Source organism: Equus quagga, chromosome 20 (assembly GCF_021613505.1).
Source record: "Equus quagga isolate Etosha38 chromosome 20, UCLA_HA_Equagga_1.0, whole genome shotgun sequence".
Taxonomy (NCBI): Eukaryota; Metazoa; Chordata; class Mammalia; order Perissodactyla; family Equidae; genus Equus; species Equus quagga.
In genome coordinates this window covers 15,512,214-15,536,154 of record NC_060286.1, presented here as the reverse complement: position 1 = coordinate 15,536,154, position 23,941 = coordinate 15,512,214, and the positions used below count along the sequence as shown (strand labels likewise).

The 23,941-nt window shown below is 38.5% G+C and overlaps 1 protein-coding gene across 3 annotated transcripts; it reads left to right on the top strand.

Annotated features, from left to right (window-relative positions):
• The first annotated feature begins 8,378 nt into the window (after nt 1–8,378).
• On the top strand, nt 8,379–23,309 carry MED6 (mediator complex subunit 6). Of its 3 annotated transcripts, none has more exons than XM_046647702.1 (8): nt 8,379–8,536; nt 13,560–13,719; nt 14,792–14,883; nt 16,852–16,934; nt 17,245–17,353; nt 18,764–18,879; nt 22,258–22,285; nt 22,707–23,043. In XM_046647702.1, the coding sequence occupies exons 1-8, from the start codon at nt 8,515–8,517 to the stop codon at nt 22,730–22,732; spliced, it is 636 nt and encodes a 211-aa protein (XP_046503658.1). In that variant the 5' UTR covers nt 8,379–8,514; the 3' UTR covers nt 22,733–23,043. The 3 variants fall into 3 exon arrangements, with proteins under 3 accessions (XP_046503658.1, XP_046503660.1, XP_046503657.1); XM_046647701.1 differs by having other exon boundaries at nt 8,381–8,536; nt 22,902–23,309; XM_046647704.1 differs by lacking the exon at nt 22,258–22,285 and having other exon boundaries at nt 22,902–23,309.
• The last annotated feature ends 632 nt before the right edge of the window (nt 23,310–23,941 follow it).

Genomic DNA, 23,941 nt, shown 5'->3' with positions numbered 1-23,941 from the left:
GGAAAGCCCATAAGTCTATCAGTGGACTTCTCAGCAGAGACCCTACAAGTGAGAAGAGAATGGCATGATGTATTTAAAGTGCTAAACGAAAAACATCTACAGCCAAGAATACTCTATCCATCAAGGTTGTCATTCAGAATGGAAAGAGAGAGAAAGAGCTCCCCAGACAAGCAAAAATTAAAGGAGTTTATCACCAAGAAACCAGTTCTACAAGAAATGCTGAAGGGACTTATTTAAGTAGGAAAGTGATGACTGCAAATAGAGATTAAAAATTATCAAAACAAAAACAAAAAAAAAAACCAGGCAATAAAATCACTTGTAAAGGTAAAAATATAGTAAAGGTAGCAGATCAACTACCTGTGAAGATAATATGAAGGTTAAAAGACAAATGTACTAAAATCAACTATTTCAGTGATAAGAGGGTAACGGATAGACACACACTAAACAAGAGACTATATATGATTTCAAAAACAGAAAATGTAGGAGGAGGGGAGTGAAAAAGTAGATCTTTTAGAAAGAAGTGAAGCTAAAGAGTCTATCAACTCCATATAGACTGTTATATACATAGAATATTAAATAGGATCCTCATGGTAATCAGAAATCAGAAACCTATAATAAGCAAGAAAAAGAGTAAGACAAAAGAAATCAAACATATTACTAGAGATAGCCATCAAACCACAAGGGAGGAGAGCAAGAGAAAAAGGAACAGAGAAGAACTACTAAAACACCCAGAAAAAAAAGTAACAAAATGGCAATAAATACATATTTATCAATAGCTACTTTAAACATCTATGGACTAAATGCTCCAATCAAATGCCATAGGTTGGCCAATTGGATAAAAAAACAAGACCCATGTATATGCTGCATACAAGAGACGCACTTCAGACCTAAAGACACTCACAAACTGAAAGTGAAGGGATGGAAAAAGATATTCCATGCAAATGGCAAAGAAAAGAAAGCAGGGGTAGCAATTCTTATATCAGATAAAATAAACTTTAAAACAAAAACCGTAACAAGAGACAAAGAAGGGCACTACATATTGATAAAGGGAACAATCCAACAAGAAGATATAACACTTGTAAATATCTATGCACCCAACATAGGAGCACCTAAATATATACAGCAATTATTAACAGACATAAAAGGAGAAATAGTAACACAATAGTAGTAGGGGACTTTAACACTCCATTTACACCAATGGATAGATCATGCAAACAGAAGATCAATAAGGAAACACTGGACTTAAACAACACATTAGACCAGATGGACTTAGTAGATATATATAGAACATTACATCCAAAAATCACAGAATACTCATTCTTCTCAAATGTACATGGAAGATTCTCCAGGATTGATCACATATTAGGCCACAAAACAAGTTTCAATAAATTTAAGAAGATCGAAATAATACCATGCATCTTTTCTGACCACAAAGGTGTGAAACTAGAAATCAACTACTGGAAGAAAACCAGAAAAGCCACAAAAACATGGAGATTAAACAAAATGCTACTGAACAATGATTGGGTCAATGGAGAAATCAAAAAATTCCTGGAGACAAATGAAAATGAAAATACATGCCAAAATCTGTGGGATACAGCAAAAGTGGTTCTAAGAGGGAAGTTTATAGCAATTCAGGCCTACCTCAACAAACAAGAAAAATCCCAAATAAACAATCTAAAGGTGCATCAAAAGGTACTGGAAAAAGAAGAACAAACAGAGCCCAAAATCAGCAGAAGGAAGGACATAATAAAAATCTGAGAAGAAATAAATGAAATAGACGCTAAAAAAAATAGAAAAAATTAATGAAACCAAGAGCTGGTTCTTTGAAAAGATAAACAAAAGTGACAAGCCCTTAGTTAGACTCACCAAGAAAAACAGAGGGAGGGCTCAAATAAATAAAATCAGAAATGAAAGAGGAGAGATTACAACAGACATGTCAGAAATACAAAAGATTATAAGAGAATACTATGAAAAGCTATACACCAGCAAATTGGATAATCTAGAAGAAATGGATAAATTCTTAGAAACATACAATCTTCCAAAACTAGACCAAGAAGAAGTAGAGAATTTGAATAGACCAATCACCAGTAGGAGACTGAAACAGCAATTAAAAACCTCCCAAAAAATTAAAGTCCAGGACCAGATGGCTTCATGGGTGAATTCTACCAAACATTCAAAGAAGACTTAATACCTATCCTTCTCAAACTCTTCCAAAAAATTGAAGAGGAGGGGAGGCTTCCTAACTCCTTCTACAAAGCCAACATTATCCTGATACCAAAACCAGACAAGGACAACACAAAAAAAGAAAATTACAGGCCAATATCACTGATGAACATCGATGGAAAAGTTTTCAATAAAATACCAGCAAATCGAATACAACGATACATTAAAAAGATCATACATCATGATCAAGTGGGTTTCATTCCAGGGATGTAGGGATGGTTCAACATCCTCAAGTCTATCAACGTGATCGATGACATTAACAAAATGAAGAATAAAAATCACATGATCATCTCAATGGATGCAGAGAAAGCATTTGACAAGATACAGCATCCATTTATGATAAAAACTCTAAATAAAATGGGTATAGAAGGAAAATACCTCAACATAATAAAGGCTATATGTGATAAACCCACAGGAAATATTCTCAATGGAGAAAAACTGAAAGCTATCCCTCTAAGAACAGGAACCAGACAAGGATGCCCACTGTCACCACTCTTATTTAACATAGTATTGGAAGTCCTAGCCAGAGCAATCAGGCAAGAAAAAGAAATAAAAGGGATCCATATTGGAAAAGAAGAAGTGAAACTGTCACTTTTTGCAGACGACAATTTTATATCTAGAAAACCCTAAAGAACCCACTAAAACCTTTTAGAAACAATAAATGAATACAGTCAAGTCGTGGGATACAAAATCAAAATACAAAAATCGGTTGTGTTTCTATACATTAACAACGAAGTAGCAGAAAGGGAAATTAAGAATAAATCCCATTTATAAGTGCAACAAAAAGAATAAAATACCTAGGAACAAACTTAACCAAAGAAGTGAAAGATCCACACACCAAAAACTATAAAACATTGTTGAAAGAAATCGAAGAAGACACAAAGAAATGGAAAGATATTCCGTGCTCTTGGATTGGAAGAATTAACATCGTTAAAATGTCCATACTTCCTAAAGCAATCTGTAGATTCAACGCAATCCCTATCAAAGTTCCAACAACATTTTTCACAGAAGTAGAACAAAGAATCCTAAAACTTATATGGAACAACAAAAGATCCCGAATAGCTAAAGGCTTCCTGAGAAAAAAGAACAAAGCTGGAGGTATCACACTCCCTGATTTCAAAATATACTACAAAGCGATAGTAACCAAAACAGCATGGTACTGGCACAAAAACAGACACACAGATCAATGGAACACAATCCAGAGCCCAGAAATAAACCCAGACATTTATGGACAGCTAATATTCGACAAGGGAGCCAAGAGCATCCAATGGAGAAAGGAGAGCCTCTTCAATAAATGGTGTTGGCAAAACTGGACAGTCACATGCAAAAGAATGAAAGTAGACCATTCCCTTACACCAGGCACAAAAATCAACTCAAAATGGATTAAAGACTTGAATGTAAGACCCAAAACCATGAAACTTCTAGAAGAAAACACAGGCAGTATGCTCTTTGACATCGGTCTTAGTGGCAAATTTTCAAGTCCCATGTCTGACCAGGCAAGGGAAATAAAAGAAAAAATGAACAAATGGGACTACATCAAACTAAAAAGCTTCTGCACAGCAAAAGAAACCATCAACAAAACGAAAAGACAACCTAACAATTGGGAGAAGATATTTGCAAACCATATATCAGATAGGGGTTAATGTCTAAAATATACAAAGAACTCATACAGCTCAACAACAAAAAAACCAACAACCCAATTAAAAAATGGGCAAAAGATCTGAACAGAGATTTCTCCAAAGAAGACACATCGATGGCCAACAGGCATATGAAAAGATGCTCAACATCATTAGCTATCAGGGAAATGCAAATCAAAACTATAATGCAGTATCATCTCACTCCGATCAGAATGGCTATAATTAACAAGACAGGAAACAACAAGTGTTGGAGAGGATGTGGAGAGAAGGGAACCTTCGTACACTGCTGGTGGGAGTGCAAACTAGTGCAGCCACTATGGAAAGCAGCATGGAGTATCCTCAGAAAATTAAGAATAGGTCTACCACATGATCCAGGTATCCCACTGCTCGGTATTTATCCAAAGAACTTGAAAATGCACCCCTATGTTCCTTGCAGCATTATACACAATAGCCAAGACTTGGAAGCAACCTAGGTGCCCATTAAGGGACGGATGGATAAAGAAGATGAGGAATTTATACACAATGGAATACTACTCAGCCATAAGAAACGATGAGATCCAGCCATTTGTGACAACATGGATGGTCCTTGAGGGTATTATGCTGAGTGAAATTAGTCAGAAGGAGAAAGTCAAATACCATATGATCTCACTCATAAGTAGAAGATAAAAACAATGACAAACACATAGCAATGCAGATTGGATTGGTGGTTACCATAGGGGAAGGAGGGAGGGGGGAGGGCAAAAGGGGTGATCAGGCTCACATGTGAGGGGATGGACTACAATTAGTTTTCGGGTGGTGAACATGATGTAATCTATGCAGAATTTGAATTACGTTATGATGTACATCTGAAAGCTATATAATCCAATGTTACTGCAATTTTAAAAATTAAAAAAAAAATAAATTATTTACAAAGCCCTCTTTCATCTGACCCCTGCCTACCTTCCCAGTCTTTTCCTACCATTCCTCCTTCACTTGTATGATCCAGTTTATATTGGCCTCTTTCGGGTTCTCAGACCAAGCCATTTTCCACTGCAGGGTCTCCTGTTCCCTCTACCTGAAATGCTTGTACCCCAGCTCTTCATGTGGCTGGTTCATTCTCATCCTCCAGGTCTCAGCTCAGATATCTCACATCCTCAGAGAGGTCTGTCCTAACCGTCCTATCCAAAGTGGCTTCCTCCAGTTATTCCCTAATTTATCCTCCCCCATTTTTGTTATCACAATCTGTAATGCTCTTCTTTATTTGTTTACTTATTTATTGGCTGTCTTTTCCATCAGATGTGTTGGCTCCCTGATGCCATAGGCTTTGTTTACTGCTTTATCCTTTCTTTCTAGAGCTGAGCAAAACATAGAGTGGGTATTAGATAACTGATAACTGACTGAGTGAATGGATGAATTAATTGAAGTTATACATTGAAGATCTTCTCAACTGGGTCTCTCACCTTAGACGACCAACATGTTAGCATTTCCCTGTTATTATTTCCACACAACTTCCAGTTGGCGCTCTAGCTCTAGCCTTCCCTCTCAGCCAAACCTCTTTTTTTTTCTTTCTGCTTTTTTCTCCCCAAATTCCCCCAGTACATAGTTGTATATTTTAGTTGTGGGTCCTTCTAGTTGTGGCGCATGGGATGCTGCCTCAGCCTGGCCTGACGAGTGGTACCATGTCTGTGCCCAGGATCCGAACCAGGGAAACCCTGGGCTGCCGCAGTGGAGCACATGAACTTAATCACTTGGCCGGGGGGGCGGCCCTCAGCCAAGCTTCTTGAAAGCACAATCTACACCCAATGCCACTTTCCCTTACTCCTGAACGTACTCTCCTCTGGCTTCTGCCCCTACCATTCCACAGAAGCTATTCTTGTTAGAGGCATCCTGTTTACCAAATCCAATGCCTGCTTCTTAGCCCTTTCCTCACTTGTTGGATTGCTCTGTTGAGTACTCCTCTCTTCCTGAAACTCTTCTGCTTTGGCTTCAGACTTCTATAGATACCTCTGTACAGCAGTGGTTCTCAATGGGGAGTAGTTTTGCCCCTTGGGGGATATTTGGAAATGTCTGGAGACATTTCTGGTCATTATACCTGGGAGGTCATTATATCTGCTACTAGCATCTAGTGGGTAGAAGCCAGGGATGCTGCTAAACATCCTCCAATGCACAGGACAGCTCCCCATACCTCCAGCAAAGAATGATCTGGCCCAAAACGTCAAGAGAGCAAAGGTTGAGAAACCCTAGTGTACAGAACATCCTGCAGACACTTCATGCACAACATGGACATGTTAAAAAATAAGTCATTACCCCTTTTGTCACCTATGTACTTATTACTTGTTATTCCTAATCTGATTAATGGCACCTAGTCTTATAAATCAGTATCTTAGGAATCATTTTTATTTCCTCTCTCTTCCTCATCAGGCTCATCTATTAGTCACTAATTCCCTTTCAATACTATTTCCTAAATATCTGTAATCTTTTCTCATCCCTCAGCTACCACTGCCTTTGTATGACTTCATTTGTTTGCAACTTCATTTGTATGTAGACTTCATTTAGTTTGCAACTGTTTCCTAAATGGACTTCTTCAAGTCTTATAAATGCCTCTGTCAACTTAAAAAGCAAATTTGCCTGTTATTTTATCCTCAAAATGAGTTTATTCAGGATATGCATGCTATGGCAAACCATAGGCAAATCCAGAAAACAAAGGTGGGCATGAAGAAAAAGAGGGAGTAGGGAGGGGCTGTTCTAAAGGAAACTGGGGGAAAGTAACAGTTGGAGGCTGCAGCAGCTTCTCATTGGCTGGGCTGTTGCTGAGTGGGGAGAGAAATCTTCAGTGCTAAGGTAGTTTTACTTCAGTACTAAAGTAGCAGGCGTTCATCTCTTCCTGTTTCGCGTGATTGACATTGTGTGGTAGGGCATGAGAACTCCCCCTATAGGCCTTCTCAACTCCAATTAAGGTTTCTTTTTAATTTCCACACTTCCAACACATCGTCCTTAAATAATCTTCTAAAGTGGAAGCTCAGTCACATTTCTCCCACTGCCTACAAGATAAAGGCGGAGCTCCCAGGTCTGGCTTACCATATGTTTATTATCTACAGATCTGTGTTCTGTTGCTCTTCTTCCTAATCTTCTCTCCTAATAAAAACACAAGAAAAGGAAACCAACAAAGCAAAACGAAGAGCTTGATATCAAGTTTCACATTTCTCTTCTTTCTTGTTCTTTCACATTTCCAATAGAAATGATGTCCCCCTCTTTTGGAATACCCTCCCCACTAGGCCCTCCTGAAAATTTACTCCTAGAAAAATCTGTCTTTTTAAAAGTCTGCTCTGTGCACGTGCATATTTCTGTTGGGACACATTATATGCATACCATCTCAGGTATAAAATCTCACTTCAAAAATTGAAGTGTAACAAAGCAATATATTTTTATTCTACTTAGATTTTAAAATTTTGACTTCCCAGTCTACGAAGTGGAAAATCTCAGTAAATTCATGGTCCTGCTCCCTTGCCCCTGGGTTGTGTTTAAATTCTGGGGGAGCCTACATAGTACCTAAGTTTTAGAGAAGATGTAGGCACCTCTCATCACTGTACATAGGGTTTCATCAGGTTTTGGGGTTCTTTTCTCAGTAACTGTCTCTTGCTGGCAGATATCCTCACCATTTTGCTTTTATGGGGCTTGAGAATCTTTCTGAGGCTTTCTATGGGTTCCCCATACCACCAAATTATTCTCTCTCTGGCGTCTTGCTACCTACCCGATTACCTGGAATGCAAACACTAGGTCCTTACTCAGGGACTCAGTGGTATTCCCTTTCTTTTACTCTTGTTCATATTTTACTTCAGAAGTATTTCATGTCTGGTGAAATTTTTGTCTCAGAGGCATGGGTTTAGTTTAATGGGTTTAGTCACATAAAAGCTAATGACTCACAAATTCTGCTTAGTCCTGTCCCATCCCCACACTGGGGGCAGGATGAAAACTAGAATGGCCAGCAGCTCCTAAATCTAACAACTCATTGGATACACCTGAGGGAGCTTTTAAATGTAAAGATGCTCCCACCCCCAATTCTGCATAATCAGAATTTGTTTCATTAAACAATCACAGGAGAGCAAGGTCGAATTTTTGAATCTCTCAGCGGTGGGCTGGAGGCAGATCTCTGCTCTGTCTCTTTTTCCTCAACGTCTCCAAATTTCTTTCTCCAACAGTACGCCCAGCCTCTTCCTCTACTTCCCAACCGTCCCCTCCCCTCTCCCCCCTCCCCTCCCCTTCCCTCCTCCCCTCCCCTTCCCTCCTCCCCTCCCCTTCCCACCTCCCCTCCCCTCCTTCCAGTCCTGCCCCTCTCCTCCCCTCCAGCTCCACCGCCCGGTCCGCCCTTCTCCTTCCAGCCCCGCCCCTCTCATCCTAGGTCCGCCCCTCTCCTCCCAGCCCCGCCTCCTCCCCCAAGCCTGCCCCTTCCTCCCAGCCCCACTTCCCTCCTCCCAGGCCCGCTCCTCTCCTCCCGGCCCCTCTCCACCTCCCAGCCCGCCCCTGTCCTCCCCGCCTCCTCCCCTTCCCTGGCAATCCCCTCCCGCGTTTGTGTTCCTTCTCACTATCCCTACCGTGTGCCACCCGCCGCTTCCGTCGTCATAGTTGTTACGTGTACTCTGCGCCGGAAGAAGAAGGCCCCAGCGCTTTTGGAGTTATGGCGGCGGTGGATATTCGAGGTAAGCTGTGCTGTTAACGCTTTGTTTCCTGCTTGTCTGGTGGTCTGGTTTGGGATTTATAGCTCGCGGGGGCAAGGTTCACGTTCGTTTGTGATGCCTCCTAAGTTCTTATGAGTGGTTTTTGTGTACTACCCGAGACTAATCTGGCGAAAAGTTGACTCGTTTTTCTCAGTTTCTCGGGGGGCTCCTAGAAGCGTGGAAACCAAGGGGCTGGAAGAAGCTCTGGGCTTTGAGCGCTCGGACCTGCAGTATTGTTCTGCACGCGTCTCTCTCCAACAGTATTGGGACTCTTCTTTTTCGTTGAAAGTGCGGCCTTTGGGCAGAGAGGGGTTTGGGGTAATGGGCGGACAGGATTGGGTTCACCTCCTGGGACTTGGCGTGGGGGCTGCCTTGTTCATTGCTAACGTCGAGCACCACGCGTCCCTGGGCATGAATCCCTAAGATATTCGGTGAGTTTTATTTTGGAGCCTATAATACCTTCCATCGAACTCCCAACAATTACTGAGGGCGGGGGTCGTTTCTTTTTTACAGCCGAACTGTAAAGGTACGCAAATATTTGTTGAATCATTTAGTAAATATATGGAGACGCAATCCCTTAATTGCTACTTGATCACGGGTAGCATTAGGCCATACATCTATCTCATCAACACGCATTCCCACATCCGTTTCGGTGAATTTGTAACTAAAAAAAAAAGTCTAGAATTGTGCTCTGGGTTTCCAAAGAGTGAACGGAAGGGCAACTGAAAAATAACTGAAGCATGAGGACTTAGTTCCACACAGATCAGGTTCCTCCAGGTTGGGATGAGGTATCGTGGAATTTCCCAGGAAAACTTCATAAGAGTGAGAAAGCGCCCGCGAATACCTTTATCTTTTACTATTGTGGTGGTGGCTCCCACGACACTTCCTACACCTGTGTGAAACTCTCAATGTAGATTTATTTCCCTTTGAAACTTTGTGGTACTTTTTCTTAGAGGAAGTGTGAATTTTTGTACCTAGATGCAAGCTGAGATTCATGATTAAATTTATCCTTCTCCCTTATATCAGATTAAACACAAAGGGCTTCCCTCAAAAGATGTTTGACTATAATATGTTTCTAATCATTTCTACACAGGGTTGTTTTTGTTTGTATATACTTGATTTTTAAACGGAAGTGTTTGAGATTCCTTTTTCTGTATTAACCAAATTGGAGTCCAGCGCATTTATTACAAATAGATTTTCATTTGTAGTTACTCAAAATATCCACTGATCTTCAGCATTTCTGGATAATGTTTTTCCATGTGTATCTTTCATTATAAGTGAGAGTTTCAAGTGGGTAATTTCGTCACTTGCTGATTGTTGGAGAGCTGTACTTGGACTGTGTCAATATATTCCCTTGTTGCTGAATGAAAAAGAGAAACATTTAGTCCATCACACTATTTTCAAATATTTAGCTTTCATAATGTTTTACTTTTTATTTAAATTTGTTGGGGTCATTACAAAGGCTCTAAGGTGGGAGTGTGTCTGATGTGTTAGAGAAACAGCAAGGAGGACAGTATGGCTGAAGCAGATTGAGAGAGGATGCAGGAAGGAAATGGGGTCAGAGCAATAATTGGCGGCTTGATCATGGGTTGATGACTGACAATCCCTAGTAAGGTCTTTGACTTTTCTTCTGAGTAAAATGGAGAGCCACTGGAGGATTTTGACCAGAGGAGATGAACATAATCTGACTTAAGTTTTTCAAGGTTCACCTTGGCTGCTGAGAACAGTGTAGGACGGCAGGGGAGGAATTAGGGAGACCAGCTAGGAGACCATTTCTGTAATGCAGGGAGATTTGGAGGTAGCTTGGACTGGGGTGATAACAGTGGAGATGGTAAGAAGTAGTTGCTTGACTTGGTAGTGTATGTTCACTTTATGGGGCTGTGGTCATAGGTGGTCTCCAGGTGGGACATATAGTTCTATTTCACAGCCACATACTGCTCTCTTAATCCCAGTTAACCCATTTTGTAAATGAACATACTTGGATACTGGGGTATGAGTAAATCTGTGACCAGAAGAGTAACTTGTCCTTGGCTCTCAATCATGAATTATTAAACATTTGCTAACTGTTACAAATTAGGTCCTGTGCTAATTCCTGATGAGCGAGACACAACCCCCATTCTCTAAAAACTCACAATTTAATGGGAACACATTTAGATATCTGGATTATGATGTGTTGAGTATTAATAATAAAAGTGTATAAAAACTGCTGTAAGAACATAGAGAAGCCATTATTTTTGACTTGCAATGTAGAGAAAGGCTTTGCAGAGATACTGACATTTGAAGTTTTAACCTAGCATGACCATTTAAATTATCTACTAAACTCATACTCTTGAGAATGAAGAGTCTCTATTAAAAAAATAAGGCACAAATTGTGGGGGTGAAGGGAGAGGCACAAACTAGGAGCGCCGTGATTAAGACAGAAATAGGTTTGGTCATCGTAGTTGTAATTTGGCTACCAGCATTACCATTATCATCATCATAATTAACATTTATTGTCTTATTACAATGTGCTAAGCACTTCACATACATAATCTGGCATGTAGATATTATAATCCCCATTTTATAGATGAGGAAACTAAGACATAGGGAAATTAACTTGTCTCAAGTTGCATTATTGTCAGTATACCTTTCCTTGTGCCATTCTTCTGTGGTGGTGAATTGTGGGCAGTGAAGTGGGAATTGTGAAGCTAGATTGTGAAATGCCGCGTTAAGGAATTTGAACCTTATTTTTTTAGACAATAGGAATGCACTGACATTTGTTAAGTTAAAAGTGACATAATTAGATTTGTATTTTGCATAGAGGAGCGTGCCACGTTATGCAGATCTCACTTAAAAATGCATGAGTAGCATTTTTAAGGCTGAATAGGATTGAGAGAAGACCTGAAGACAGGAAGCCCCGTGAGGGGCCTGTTGTCCAGGTGACACTTCGAAAATGATTAAATAAGATAGTGGCAGTGGGGATGGAGAAGAGGAAATGTACTTGATTAGACTACATACTCTAGGGCAGCACTCACTGTTCTCCAGGTGGTCTCCAAATTTATAGTATCAACCCTGGCTTCTCTCATAAGTTCTTGATCTCTCTCTTTAGTGGATCTGTTCAATTTGAGGCCGCATAGTGTAGAGGAGTGTGGGCTCTGGAGCTGGGCTGCCTGGATTCACATCTCAGCTCTACCATTTATAGCTCTGTGACCTTGTCAAGTTACTTAGCCTTCCCATCTTTCAAGTTCTTCTGTAAAGTAGTATTAATAATAGTACCAACCTCCTTGAGTTGTGTGCTAAAAAGGTTGGAACAGTGCTTGGTACGAAGTCATTGTTTTCAAATGTGGTATATAGTATTCTCTCCATTTGCATCAGTCTCACAGGTCATACTTGCCTTACTTTTCATCTTTGACTAGTTTACTAAATGAGAAAAATGTGACATATAACTGCTGATCAAGAAACAGCTTGGTGAAGAAAATTATAGGGAGAATTTACTGAACACTCACTTGGAGCAGATGACATTTATAATTCCTTCTAATTCTGAGAGTCTGATTCCATATTTAAACTCAATGCATCTAAGCCAAATTTATTATCATTACTTCCCTAAATGAGTTATTGGTTCTTACAATCTCTGACTTTATAAATGGTCATTCAGGAAATTGTCTCTTTTTTCCCCTAAAAATGTCTCTTTTGTCCTTTACTTCATATGCATTGCCATTATCTTCCACCAGGTCTTCATTACCTCATACCCAGGTCAGCAAACTCTCCATAATCGTTGGTAGATAGGATCTATAATTATACATTTATTTGTTTCTGCAGATTATTCCTCTACCTATTTTGAAATGGTCTGTAATATTATCAGTATATTGTTAATAACTTAGTATGACACCATATAGACATTGTTTCCACCATCTAAGTGAGAAACAAACCTAAAATTGTCCTACAAATGCTTTTATGCAGTCATTCCTAAGGAAATAAAAAAGAAATGTGTAAGAAAGTTGATTTAAACAAAACTTTTAATAACCAGACTGTAGTGTTTAAAGCTGAGAATAATGGTTATCCTTAGTTGTTTTTCATTAGAAGATCTGTCCTTTTCTGAAAACGTTATTTCCTGGCCTGTTAGATAATTTGGTTATGTCATGATCCATTTATGATGAACCATCTTAATGGATTGAACTGATTATTTGGTCATTAACATGCTTCATCTCTTTGTTTCCTCCTTTATTTTGTAACCCTTATAGCACATTTTACCTTTCTTTGCTTTTTTTCATTTGATTCATTTCGCTCAGAACTGCTTATAACCTTGGATTAGGTATTACTTGTTCAAAGATGCCATAAGCAATTACAGTTTAGGAGAGGTTGAAGTTTTCAGTTCTTCCTCCTTCAACCAGTATTTACCTCATTATCCCATCTATCATAATAGCTTCCTAACTTCTCTCTCTGTTCCTAATTAGGTGGTCTCAAACTGTTGGCTGTAGTTGTATCTTCTCTGGCGTGCATGTTTGAAAATTTTTTAATTAGTTGCCAACATATAAAAACTCATGGTTTCCAGTTTATGAAAGACCTGTTTAGATTTCAAGCCCATCACTTCTTCACCTAATCAAATTATTCTCTAAACATGTACTTTTATATTTCCCTACCTCTGTATGTGCATTTTCTCTGCTTGAAATTACTTTGCCTCTCTTTTCTCCATGGTGAACCTCTATTCTTGAACATATAGTGCTAAAACCTGCCTCCTCCTCAACCCGTGAAAAATCATTCCTGTTCCCTCAGGTAGGGTATTCTGCTCCCTCTACTGTGCTCTCATAACACATTTATTCGTACCTTGATTACAGCACTATTATGTTGCATATCATTGCTTTCTTGCATACTTATCTCTTCTGTTAGACTATGAGAGCATGTAGGTTAGGATCCATGTTGTCCCTATATTCATAGTGCCTACAACATTAGATGCATAATAAATGTTTGTTGGGTTGGATTCTTTTTCTCTTTTCTCATCCTTTATCATTTTGTTTCTTTCCTATAGATAATCTGCTGGGAATCTCTTGGGTTGACAGTTCCTGGATCCCCATTTTGAATAGTGGAAGTGTCCTGGATTACTTTTCAGAAAGAAGTAATCCTTTTTATGACAGGACATGTAATAATGAAGTGGTCAAAATGCAGAGGCTTACATTGGAACACTTAAAGTAAGTTACTGTAAGAAAGTAGCGTCTTTGCCAACTAGAGATTTTACAGTGAATGGTTCTTTCAAGCTGTGGATCATGAAGTCCAGAGCGAAGTTTTGGAAGAACTGGAGTTTTGTTTGGGTTGTACCAATTTGACATGCAAATAAATTATTAGTAGTCAGTTGTAACCTAGTGTCTTTTCTGTATAACTTCATATATTACTGTCCAATTAAAATGTAACTATGAGGTTTATGTATCGATCTGATGAGTGATTTTAGCAATGCAAATGTTATCCTCAACCAAATAACTATACTTATTGTCTCCTCTTCATCTAATTTAATGTCTTAAACCATAGTCTGGTTTATAGTAGATTTTTCTTTGTATGGCTAAAGCAAACAAAAATTTTAGTCAAACAGTGCAAAGCAAGATTCTTCAGACGTAGGATGCTAAATAGTTAAGAATTTATTACTATTATGAAAGTTTCTGAAACAACTGTAATATAGTTTTTTATCTGTCAGGTAAACATTGGAGAGGGTTCATAAAATTAAATTCCTATGGTATTTTAAATAGCTTTTGTTATGAAGCAAATATTTACAACTATTAAGACAACTTACTATTTCTTTTAAACATAATCTGTTGGGTCAAAATCTTCTTGGGGGCAAGGATAAGGTTTTGATGTTTTCTAGTTGGGTAAAATGTATAGTTGACATATACAGTCAAGACCTGTAGAGTTTTCATGTATATTTTGATATTTTATCTATGTTTATAGATCTCCTTGGTCAGGAAACATGGTATTTTGGTTGCCTTTTTGGAAATATACACTCTTCAGTGTACTTTCATGACTGAATACACTCAGATTGAAATTCATCATGAATTTTTGTAGAGAAATTTTGTTCTTATTTAATACAAATTTTACTTTATCTGTACCTGGGAAAATAGCCAGTTTTATTGAACAACTGCTTTTTAATATTAAACATAGGCAGTTTTAATCCTGTTTACAGTGTTGCTATACTTTTATATAGTAATTTGAATGTTCTACAAAATTGTTTGTAGGTTTTTCATAGATGTCTGAATGGCTGTGTTCTGTTTTCAGTCAGATGGTTGGAGTGGAATACATCCTTTTACATGCTCAAGAGCCCATTCTTTTTATCATTCGGAAACAACAGCGGCAGTCTCCCACCCAAGGTAAAATGTGTAAACTTCAGGCATTATTTTCTTCTTAAGATACTGTGATTTATTTACTTCCTGAGCTATATGTTCTTATTTTTTTGGATTGGGTTCTGTTTTGGGGGTCCCCAAGACCAACATACATACATGTTCAGTGTTTTGCTAGAAGGACTCAGCAGACACAGCTTGTAGTTAGTTATGCCTAAGATTTGTTAGGACAACACAGTAAGGATACCCAGCCAGATCAGTAAGAGAAAAAGCCATCTCTAGGAATCCATGTGTAAGCTTTCTGTGCTTTCCCTCCTGTGAGGGACCACATCAAGTGTATCCTCCCTCCAGCAGTGAAATGCAGCCCCACGAGTGTAATATGTCTCCTCAGGGAAGTCCATTGGAGACTCTGAGTCCAGAATTTTTATTGAGGGCTAGTCATGTAGACATCTTCACCTGCTAAAATTCCAGACTCTCAAAAGGAAATTAGGTTTCCGATATTCAGTTACACGTCACTTAAGGACAGGGATACGTTCTGAGAAGTGCATCATTAGGCAATTTCATTGTTGTGTGGACATCATAGAGTTTACTTACACAAACCTAGATGGTATAGCCGACACACCTAGGCTATATGGTACCACTCTTATGGGACCACTGTTGTATGTGTGGTCTGTTGTTGACCAAAACATTGTTAGGCTGCGCATGACTGTAATCACATTGTTTGTACAAATTGTCTAGGCAGACTGGTATAGCAGGCATAAATTTATCACTGAGGAAATGTTTCAAACCCTGAGTTCCCCTAGTCACATGCTTACACACCAAGAGTCTTCCAACATGCCCAAGGAAAACTCTCCAAGTGCTAACAGAATAACTCACTACATTGAAGCCACTTCTTCCTGTGAGAATAGTTGTTGGAGTTCCACCTGAACCTCAAGCATCCCAAGTAACTTTTCTTCTCATCTCAGTCCACTGAGTCTAATTCTGTTACAAAATACATGGTAGATGCATTTGCCCAAATTCATAGAGGATCAATTGAAAATCCTCATTGACACATTCAGCCAAAAGTCTTACCTGAATTATATTAGCAAACAAAAACTTGGTTTTGAAATTACACTGAAGAGTATAGAATTCGGATTTGATTTTGAACCAGAGAGCTGGTCACTTGTTCCAGAGATGACCACTTACATTTCCTAATTAGATAACCCTCATCAAGATTTTTAGGAGCAACCTTCACCCTTTCATTCCAGAAAATGACTTGCTAAGGAGATTGTGGTTCTAGAGTCGAGAATCCAAATATAGTTTCAAAATCAAAGATCTAGAGTCCCTGCCCAGAGGAAAAGAGAACCTTAGAACAAAGATAAGACCAAGGACAAGATTTCCATGATGAGAAGGTTCAAGGTATAGAAGCTATACAAGACGGCACCAGCCTCACTAGCAGCTGTTTTATTCCTTCGGACCCAGGACTGGGGCACAGAGGCAAGTTTGGTGCATCTGGTATCTTCACCCTGAGCCCTAAATCTCTCTTGCTCTAAGCTTTTACTCCCCAAAGCGTGGTTGAGTGACAGCAGCACTGGATCTCTTGAGAACTTGTTAGAAATGCACTATTCCTACTGAGTAAGGATCTGATTTTAGCAAGATACTCTGGTAACTCAGATGGCACATTAAAGTTTGAGAAGCACTGCTCCTAGGGCAAAAGTTGGCAAACTTTTTCTGTGAAGGTCCCAAGTACATATTTTAGGCTTTCTGGGCCTCACGGTCACTGACAACTACTCAACTAGTGCCTTAGCAGCCTTAGATGATGACGTAAGTGAATGGGAACTCCTTTGAAGCTCCAGTGTAACTTTATTTACAAAAATAGGAATTGCCGAACCCTGCCTTAAGCTGTGATATGGGAAAATGTCAAATTTTGGTTGTTCTTTTTATAGAAATCTATTTGGCAGTTTGTGTGCATAGCTGTATTCATAAACTTTTTTTTTTGTTTTCCTTGCACTGCTTTAGTTATCCCACTGGCTGATTACTATATCATTGCTGGAGTGATCTATCAGGCACCAGACTTGGGATCAGTTATAAACTCTAGAGTGGTAAGGGTCTTTACATTCTTTAAACACTAAAGAAATTTTAATTGAGCTACCTTGCTTCGAAGAATTAAACAAGATCTCCTCTCCCTTGTGTAAATTGGTATAAAGTGTTGACTATTAGCATGTCTTGAGCATTGGTTACTGTGGACCAACTCCATGTTAAAAGTATATACCACAGCCCCAGCTATATAGTGATTCAGGTTCTGAAAAACAGAAAATTACTGTCTTTGCATATGTAATGTTTTGTGAGTATTTACTTTGTAAATTTTGGTTGATCTAATAAGAAATTTAGAATTGATTTTCTTTTTACAAGCTTACTGCAGTCCATGGCATTCAGTCAGCTTTTGATGAAGCTATGTCATACTGTCGATATCATCCTTCCAAAGGGTATTGGTGGCATTTCAAAGATCATGAAGAACAAGGTAGGTAGGATACCTAGGTCCTCCTAAAACTCTTTTTGATACTTTGAGAATGAAGCTGTTTTCTTAAGGAGAACAGCTATTCGTGATTTCTGGGTGTGTTTTACTTTTCTGTAGGAAGACTCTTCATAGGATGATGATATTGTCACAGCTATGATTCATGTAACTAGATTGGTAGTAATAGCTTTCTCATAGGAACAGATATAAATTTTAATGTGTTAAGTAACTGGTAATAAGTTGATTCAAGGTTTTAAAATATTTGGAACATACAGAGGAAATTGGTGATGAGGAATGAGTAAGAATGATATTTCCTGCTTACCTAACTGTTGAGTCATCTTGAAATCTGGAACCTGAATCCCCCCAGTCTGTGAAGTAGGGGAGATGCTCTTAGAGCCCTCTCTCCAGATAACCAGTCTGTTTTTTTATCTTTCTATGTTATCACCTGTCATCAAGCCAGCTTCCCAGTTTCCATAGCTGCTAATCTACTGCTTGTTCTGCATCATATTTTACCAATAAAAGTACTTGTAGAAATGTGTCTCTAGCATTATACCTATATCCTACGTTTCCTTCTCTGAGAAATGGCAACTCAGAATAAATCACTGAGGGAAAGGTAGCCTTTAAATAGAATTCAGACCCATGGAATGAACAGCTATATTTATTTATTTATATTTATTTATTTTCAGATACAGCTATATTTATTCTTGATAGTAGGTGCAGGCCACAACATTTGACGTAGGAAAGTTTGCATCAGTTGAATAAACCTCTCTCAAGAGCTGTTTGCCCCTAGCTTAAGGAAATGTTTGGAGCAATGCTTACCTGGAAGTCTTCATTTAGAGACAGTTCCCCTATACACCACACTCCTAGGGAAAATTCCACATGTGATTAGCCTTAGAATTTCTCTTGCAAGTTGTTCTTGTCTTCATGGTCTTCTGTTGTTTGGTTTGTCCTGTTTTTTCCCAATGGGTTATAGTCTTCACAGTTGAGTATGGTAACTTGAGTTTGTAAAAGTTGCATTTTCCATTTGCACCTATCAAGTTTTGTGGGAAAGGACCATTTAATTCATGTAAAATATACACAAGATAATTTCAAACCAATAATCTGGATTATGACATAGGTAATTGTGGAAAACTTTAGCCTTAAAATTCTCATGTCTGTTTATGTTTACATACTAAAACTGGAGTATCTTTAAAAGACATATCAGCTTTTTAAATGTTAGAATGTTAACTTCATTTCAGAGGGACAGTTAGAATACTTCTGTGTATATGTTGTGTTTAACTTATTTGGGGGATTATTTTTGGAATAGCAGCCATTAAAAATAATGGAGTTTGAGTGTATTCATGGCAGGCAAAGATTTGTAAAAATGTAACACACAAAACTAGGCAGTGTTTTTATTTAGACTTCGTATTTTAATAGATAAAGTCAAACCTAAAGCCAAAAGGAAAGAAGAACCAAGCTCTATTTTCCAGAGACAACGTGTGGATGCTTTACTCCTAGACCTTAGACAAAAATTTCCACCCAAATTTGTGCAGGTAATGAGAATGTGTGGTTAATTTTTTTTTTTTTCCTTTGGTGAGTAAGATTGGTTCTGAGCTAACATCTGTTGCCAATCTTCCTCTTTTTGCTTGAGGAAGATTGTCGCTGAACTAACATCTGTGCCAGTCTTCCTCTATTTTTGTATGTGGGATGCCACCACAGCGTGGCTTGACGAGTGGTGCATAGGTCCGCACCTGGGATCTGAACCCTCAAACCCCAGGCTGCCAAAGTGGAGCACATGAGCTTAACTACTATGCCACTGTGCTAGCCCCTGTGTGGTTAATTTTGATTTGACGCTTTTCCCTGGCATATTTAGTTTTAATTGAGAACTGTTTTCAGATGTGACCTAAAAATAAGAATTTTCCTCAGTTAAAAAATGATCTGTGTATCAAAGGAAAAGTTTTTAAAGACTTAGTGGAGGAAGGGAATGGAATTAATACTGTTCTGTGCTCTTGAGTGTAATTCCTCGTTGAATCTTCAAAAACTATGCGGAGTGCATCTAGATAATATTCTCATTCAAAAGGTTGCTAAAAGTGTCATAGATGGTAACAAAACTAGAATCTGAAACTCATGCAGTTTTTACTCTGTGTGCTACCTTCCAGCCTTATGTAGTGGATAGTTAAGTCTTTATATGATAGAACAGTTAAAACTTTTGTAACAAAAAGAAGAGAATATTTGAAGCAGAGAGTTTGATGTGATAGATGGGAGAGGGCAGGAGTAATGATAGTTGCATCATATTGGTGTTTAAGTTACGTGAATTCTATCACAGTAGTCCCTGCTTATCCATGGTTTCACCTTCCGTGGTTTCAGTTACTCTCAGTCAACTAGGATATCTGATGTATAGTCAGAAGGTCAGTAGTAGCCTAATGCTACATCGCAATGCCTGTGTCATTCACCTCACTTCATCTCATGTAGAAAGCGCAAAGACTCTCTTGAATCTTAAAAACAAAACAAAATAAAAACAACCCTTACCTTGTAGAAAGTTATGGAAATTTAAAAACATCTGAAAGTAGAATAATTCAAAATGAAACCCCCTTGAAACCTATTACCTTGCTTCAACAATTATCAAACGTGGCCAGTCTTGTTTTATTTCTTCGTCCCTCACTTCGTCCCAATTATTTAGAAGCAAGTTGCAGACTTCATATCATTTCAGTGAGTTTTTTACATTTTTGTTTTAAAGCTTTAGCCATAGTCACACTTAAGTTGTCATTTTCCAGAACTCTCCCCTTTTAACCATCCAAGGGCCAAAAGCCCACTCCCAAAGAGAGAGTATGTCCAACTCTATGTAACAGAAGTAGGACTAAGATGGCTTTCTCTAGAACTGTGAATAATCCCTTTGCCCCTCCTACCCAAAAGATTTCTCCTCAGATCTGGAGAAGAAAAATTCTTGGTCTACTCGAAGTCTCCTCTGAACTCCTATTTACCTTTTGCGTCTCCCAAAACCATCTGTAGCTCAGGACTTTACTCCTACTTATCCATTGTATTAAATAGTTGAGCTTCTGGATCCAAGGGTTGTTACCCCTATTGGGAGGTGCTCGGGAGAATATTGGTGGAGTCCTGCCTGCTTCTTTGAAACTCTTTTTTCCATATTTTAATACTTGTCACTACTGAAAGTACACTAAAACTGATATGATGGGACTTCAGGCCCTCAGAGCCTTTTATGATGAATGCCTTTTCACTGCTGCTTTTAGAAGATGCTAGAAAACCATAGGATATTCACTTCAGCTAGGTTTAAGTTTGTTAAGTTTGTTAGAGATTTTCTTGAAGGACTCACAGGATTTATTACAGTGACATAGTAAGGATATACAGGCAGATATAAGGGAAAAAGACATAAGTGGAGTCTGGAGGAATCCATGTGCAGGCTTATACTCTCTTATTCTGGTGAGGGGTCACCAGAGGGCACTCTTCTCTCAGCAATGAAAACGCAGCAACACATATGTGATATTTCTGCCCAAGGAAGTCCATTAGAGACTTGGTGCCCAAGTCTTTTGGGGAAGTTTATCATGTAGGTGCCCTCTGTCTTACACATGCTGAAATTCCACATTCCCTGAAGGGAAGCTGGTATTCAGCATAAACAACATTGTTTGCAAAAGAGCTAGGCACAGTGAGGCATCACTATCTGTTAGGGAATGGTGGAACCGTCCCCAAACCCACGTTCCTAGACACCAGCCAAGGGTTAGCTTTGCAAGCTGGCCTTTTCAGGGATAGCAGCCGTAGACCTTCTACGTTAACCTTTTCTACACAATGGATAATAATATGGAGCTCGGTTTTGGTCTTATTAAGTGTAATAGTTCCCAGAACTTGTAGTTGGAGTGGACTAGTAAGGCAAATGGCAACATGATTCTGGAACATCTGCTATCAGAAGATTTTGTAGTGTTTAGTCATACGAATAGATAAGAAAGCTTAGGGAGGGCATGTAAATTCAGAAAGAAATTCAGAAAACAAATGGAGGCATTAAACTTAGAAATGAAGAGAACACTTTTCTTCTGAGATGAGAGGGAAGTATATAAAGGTATTTTATATATATGTATATATGTATGTGTGTGTACATATGTATATGTATATATGTAAAGGTATAGTAAGTTTGAAGGTAGATAGGAGGGAACTTGGGGCATTGACGTCCTTTTTTTTCTTTAAACATAGGTGGTAGAATCAGTATTGCTGAGGGTGAGGGGTAGGTTCTGAGCCTTGAGGAGGGAGGAGGAGAAGGAAAGTGTTTTAAAGCATTCAACTTGGGTAATGGGAAAAGGGAGATGACAGGGCCCAGTCAAGTAAAAGAATTGCTGTACAGAATGGAGGATCTGACCTTGTTCCTGACCCCTAGGGCCCCCATCATTTCCCCCTGCAGTTTGATATCTAATAGGATACTCATCACAAGCCTTATGTTTATAGTAAAATACCCCTTTTTCCTCTTACTTCCGGTAGCTGCCAACTTTAAAAGTTGGAGAGTTCATCCAGATGTCATTCTGCTTTCGTATAGCTCATATCCCCTAGACAGATGAGGCTTTGGAGTCTTGAAAGGCTCCATGTTCCCCTCCCATTGGATTCTACTTCGCTGCTTTTTGAAAAGCATTGTAGCCTGGCTGCAGAGGCAGAGGGCTCTGTAGATGTTCAAGGATTTTTATGTTTGACTCTCTGTTCTAGGTTGAGGTTTGTGTCTTTTCTGGAACGGGAATAAGAAGTAGAAAATGATAAATTTACTTTATGGTACACGAGTAGTAGTGCTTTCTTCATGAAGTCATTTATAGTATAATTTGAGTGAAGATATAATTTTAAAAAGAATTAGGAAGTCAAGAAGAAGAAAGGTTTGCTAACCTTCCCTGTTTTCTTCTCCCTCTTTCTCCCCCCCAACCACCCCTTTAAAAAAATTATAGCAAAAGTCTGGAGAAAAGCCTGTCCCAGGTATGTTTCATCTGATATTCTTATTAACCTTGAAATAAGACCAAACAACCTGTTAAACTCTATAACTATAGCATGTGAGGTGAGTGAGCTATGGTCATTTTGTCCTTCTAGACTCTCATGGTAGTTTGTTACTCCTAACCTTTGAGACTTCCTGAATTGCCAAAAGATGGTGCTTTTGTGGTAGTGATATTAGTACTTAAAAGATGAATTGGAGTAGGAAGAGTAGGTGTTGAGGAGATGTGGAGAGGCTGAGGTGATTTGAGGTTGTTTTTAGTTCAAATCTCAGTATAAAGAAAGGCTTTGTGTTTCATTATTGAAAACAAGTATTGAGCTATCTGTTGAACTGGGATAGAATAATTATATATTGTTTTTATGCGTAGTTTCTTATTTAAGTGTCATTTGTTTTTGTCTAATATCACAGATTTGCTTGAGTTATCCAGTTTTTAGGTTTATAAATGGGTTCTTCGACATCTGCCTGATGAAACCACTGAATTTAGAACTTGAGATAAGGAGTTCTAAATGAATTTGAGAGTCTGAACCATTCACATTAACCATTGTCTAAAATGATCTCATCCCTCCATCCCCACCCTCCAAAATATACGTTTTTGATGTCCAGTGGATCAGACAAAGAAAGAGGCAGAACCTCCGCCAGAAACTGTGAAATCTGAGGAGAAGGAGACCACAAAGAACGTTCAACAGACAGTGAGCACTAAAGGCCCCCCTGAAAAACGAATGAGACTTCAGTGAGTACTGGACAAGAGAGATGCTTGCGAGACTCCTCTTGTCAATCATTATGCCTCATTACTGTGAGAGGCTCTTGAACTTTACAATTCTTTGTCACAGCCCTCTTATTTGTGTAGAATGTACTTGTTCTTTAAGAAAGGATGTAAAGATCCTGATACTTTTGATATTGATATTATGTATCTTTTGTAACCTGTCCTCAGCTGGACTTGAGCAGCCTCCTCACTCACATGTGTACTGCTATATGTGTTTAAAAACAAAATAAAGGTGTTTGTATAAATTACTTTATCATGACTTTTCTTCCCCCTTATTTCTTTCTCTGAAATATTTCCAGATGCACTTTGTAAACACAAAGGATTAATGTTAAAGTAGTGACTAAGCTTATTTTCTTTTATTAGTTGTGTATTCCTCAATATTAAAATAATATAGATACTGATAATACTGATAATTTGAAAGATAAAGGAAAGGGAAAAAACCTCACTCACCAAATACCATCACCCTACCCATACTAAATGATGTTGTGAATTTTGTCTTTTTCTCTGTGTAGATAGTTTTAAAACCAGTTTGTAATTATTCTGTTCATACAATTGTACTTTATCATACTATGATGTCTGTTGTAAGCGCTTGTCCATGTTTACTTAATTTTTATAGACTATTTATTTTAGTGACTGAATAATTCTTGTGAATTACGTGTTTTTTTAAACTCTTCCCATGTTATACTTGTTTTCCCAATTTGCATTACTTTAAAAAAAGGCTGCAGTGATTACATTTGTATATAATGACTTTTCAATATTTAGTATTTATTTCCTTAGGATAGAGTCCCAGCAATAGAATCACTAGAATCTGTACTTTTTTTTGTTTTTTGAGGAAAGATTAGCCCTGAGCTAACATCTGCCAATCCTCCTCTTTTTGCTG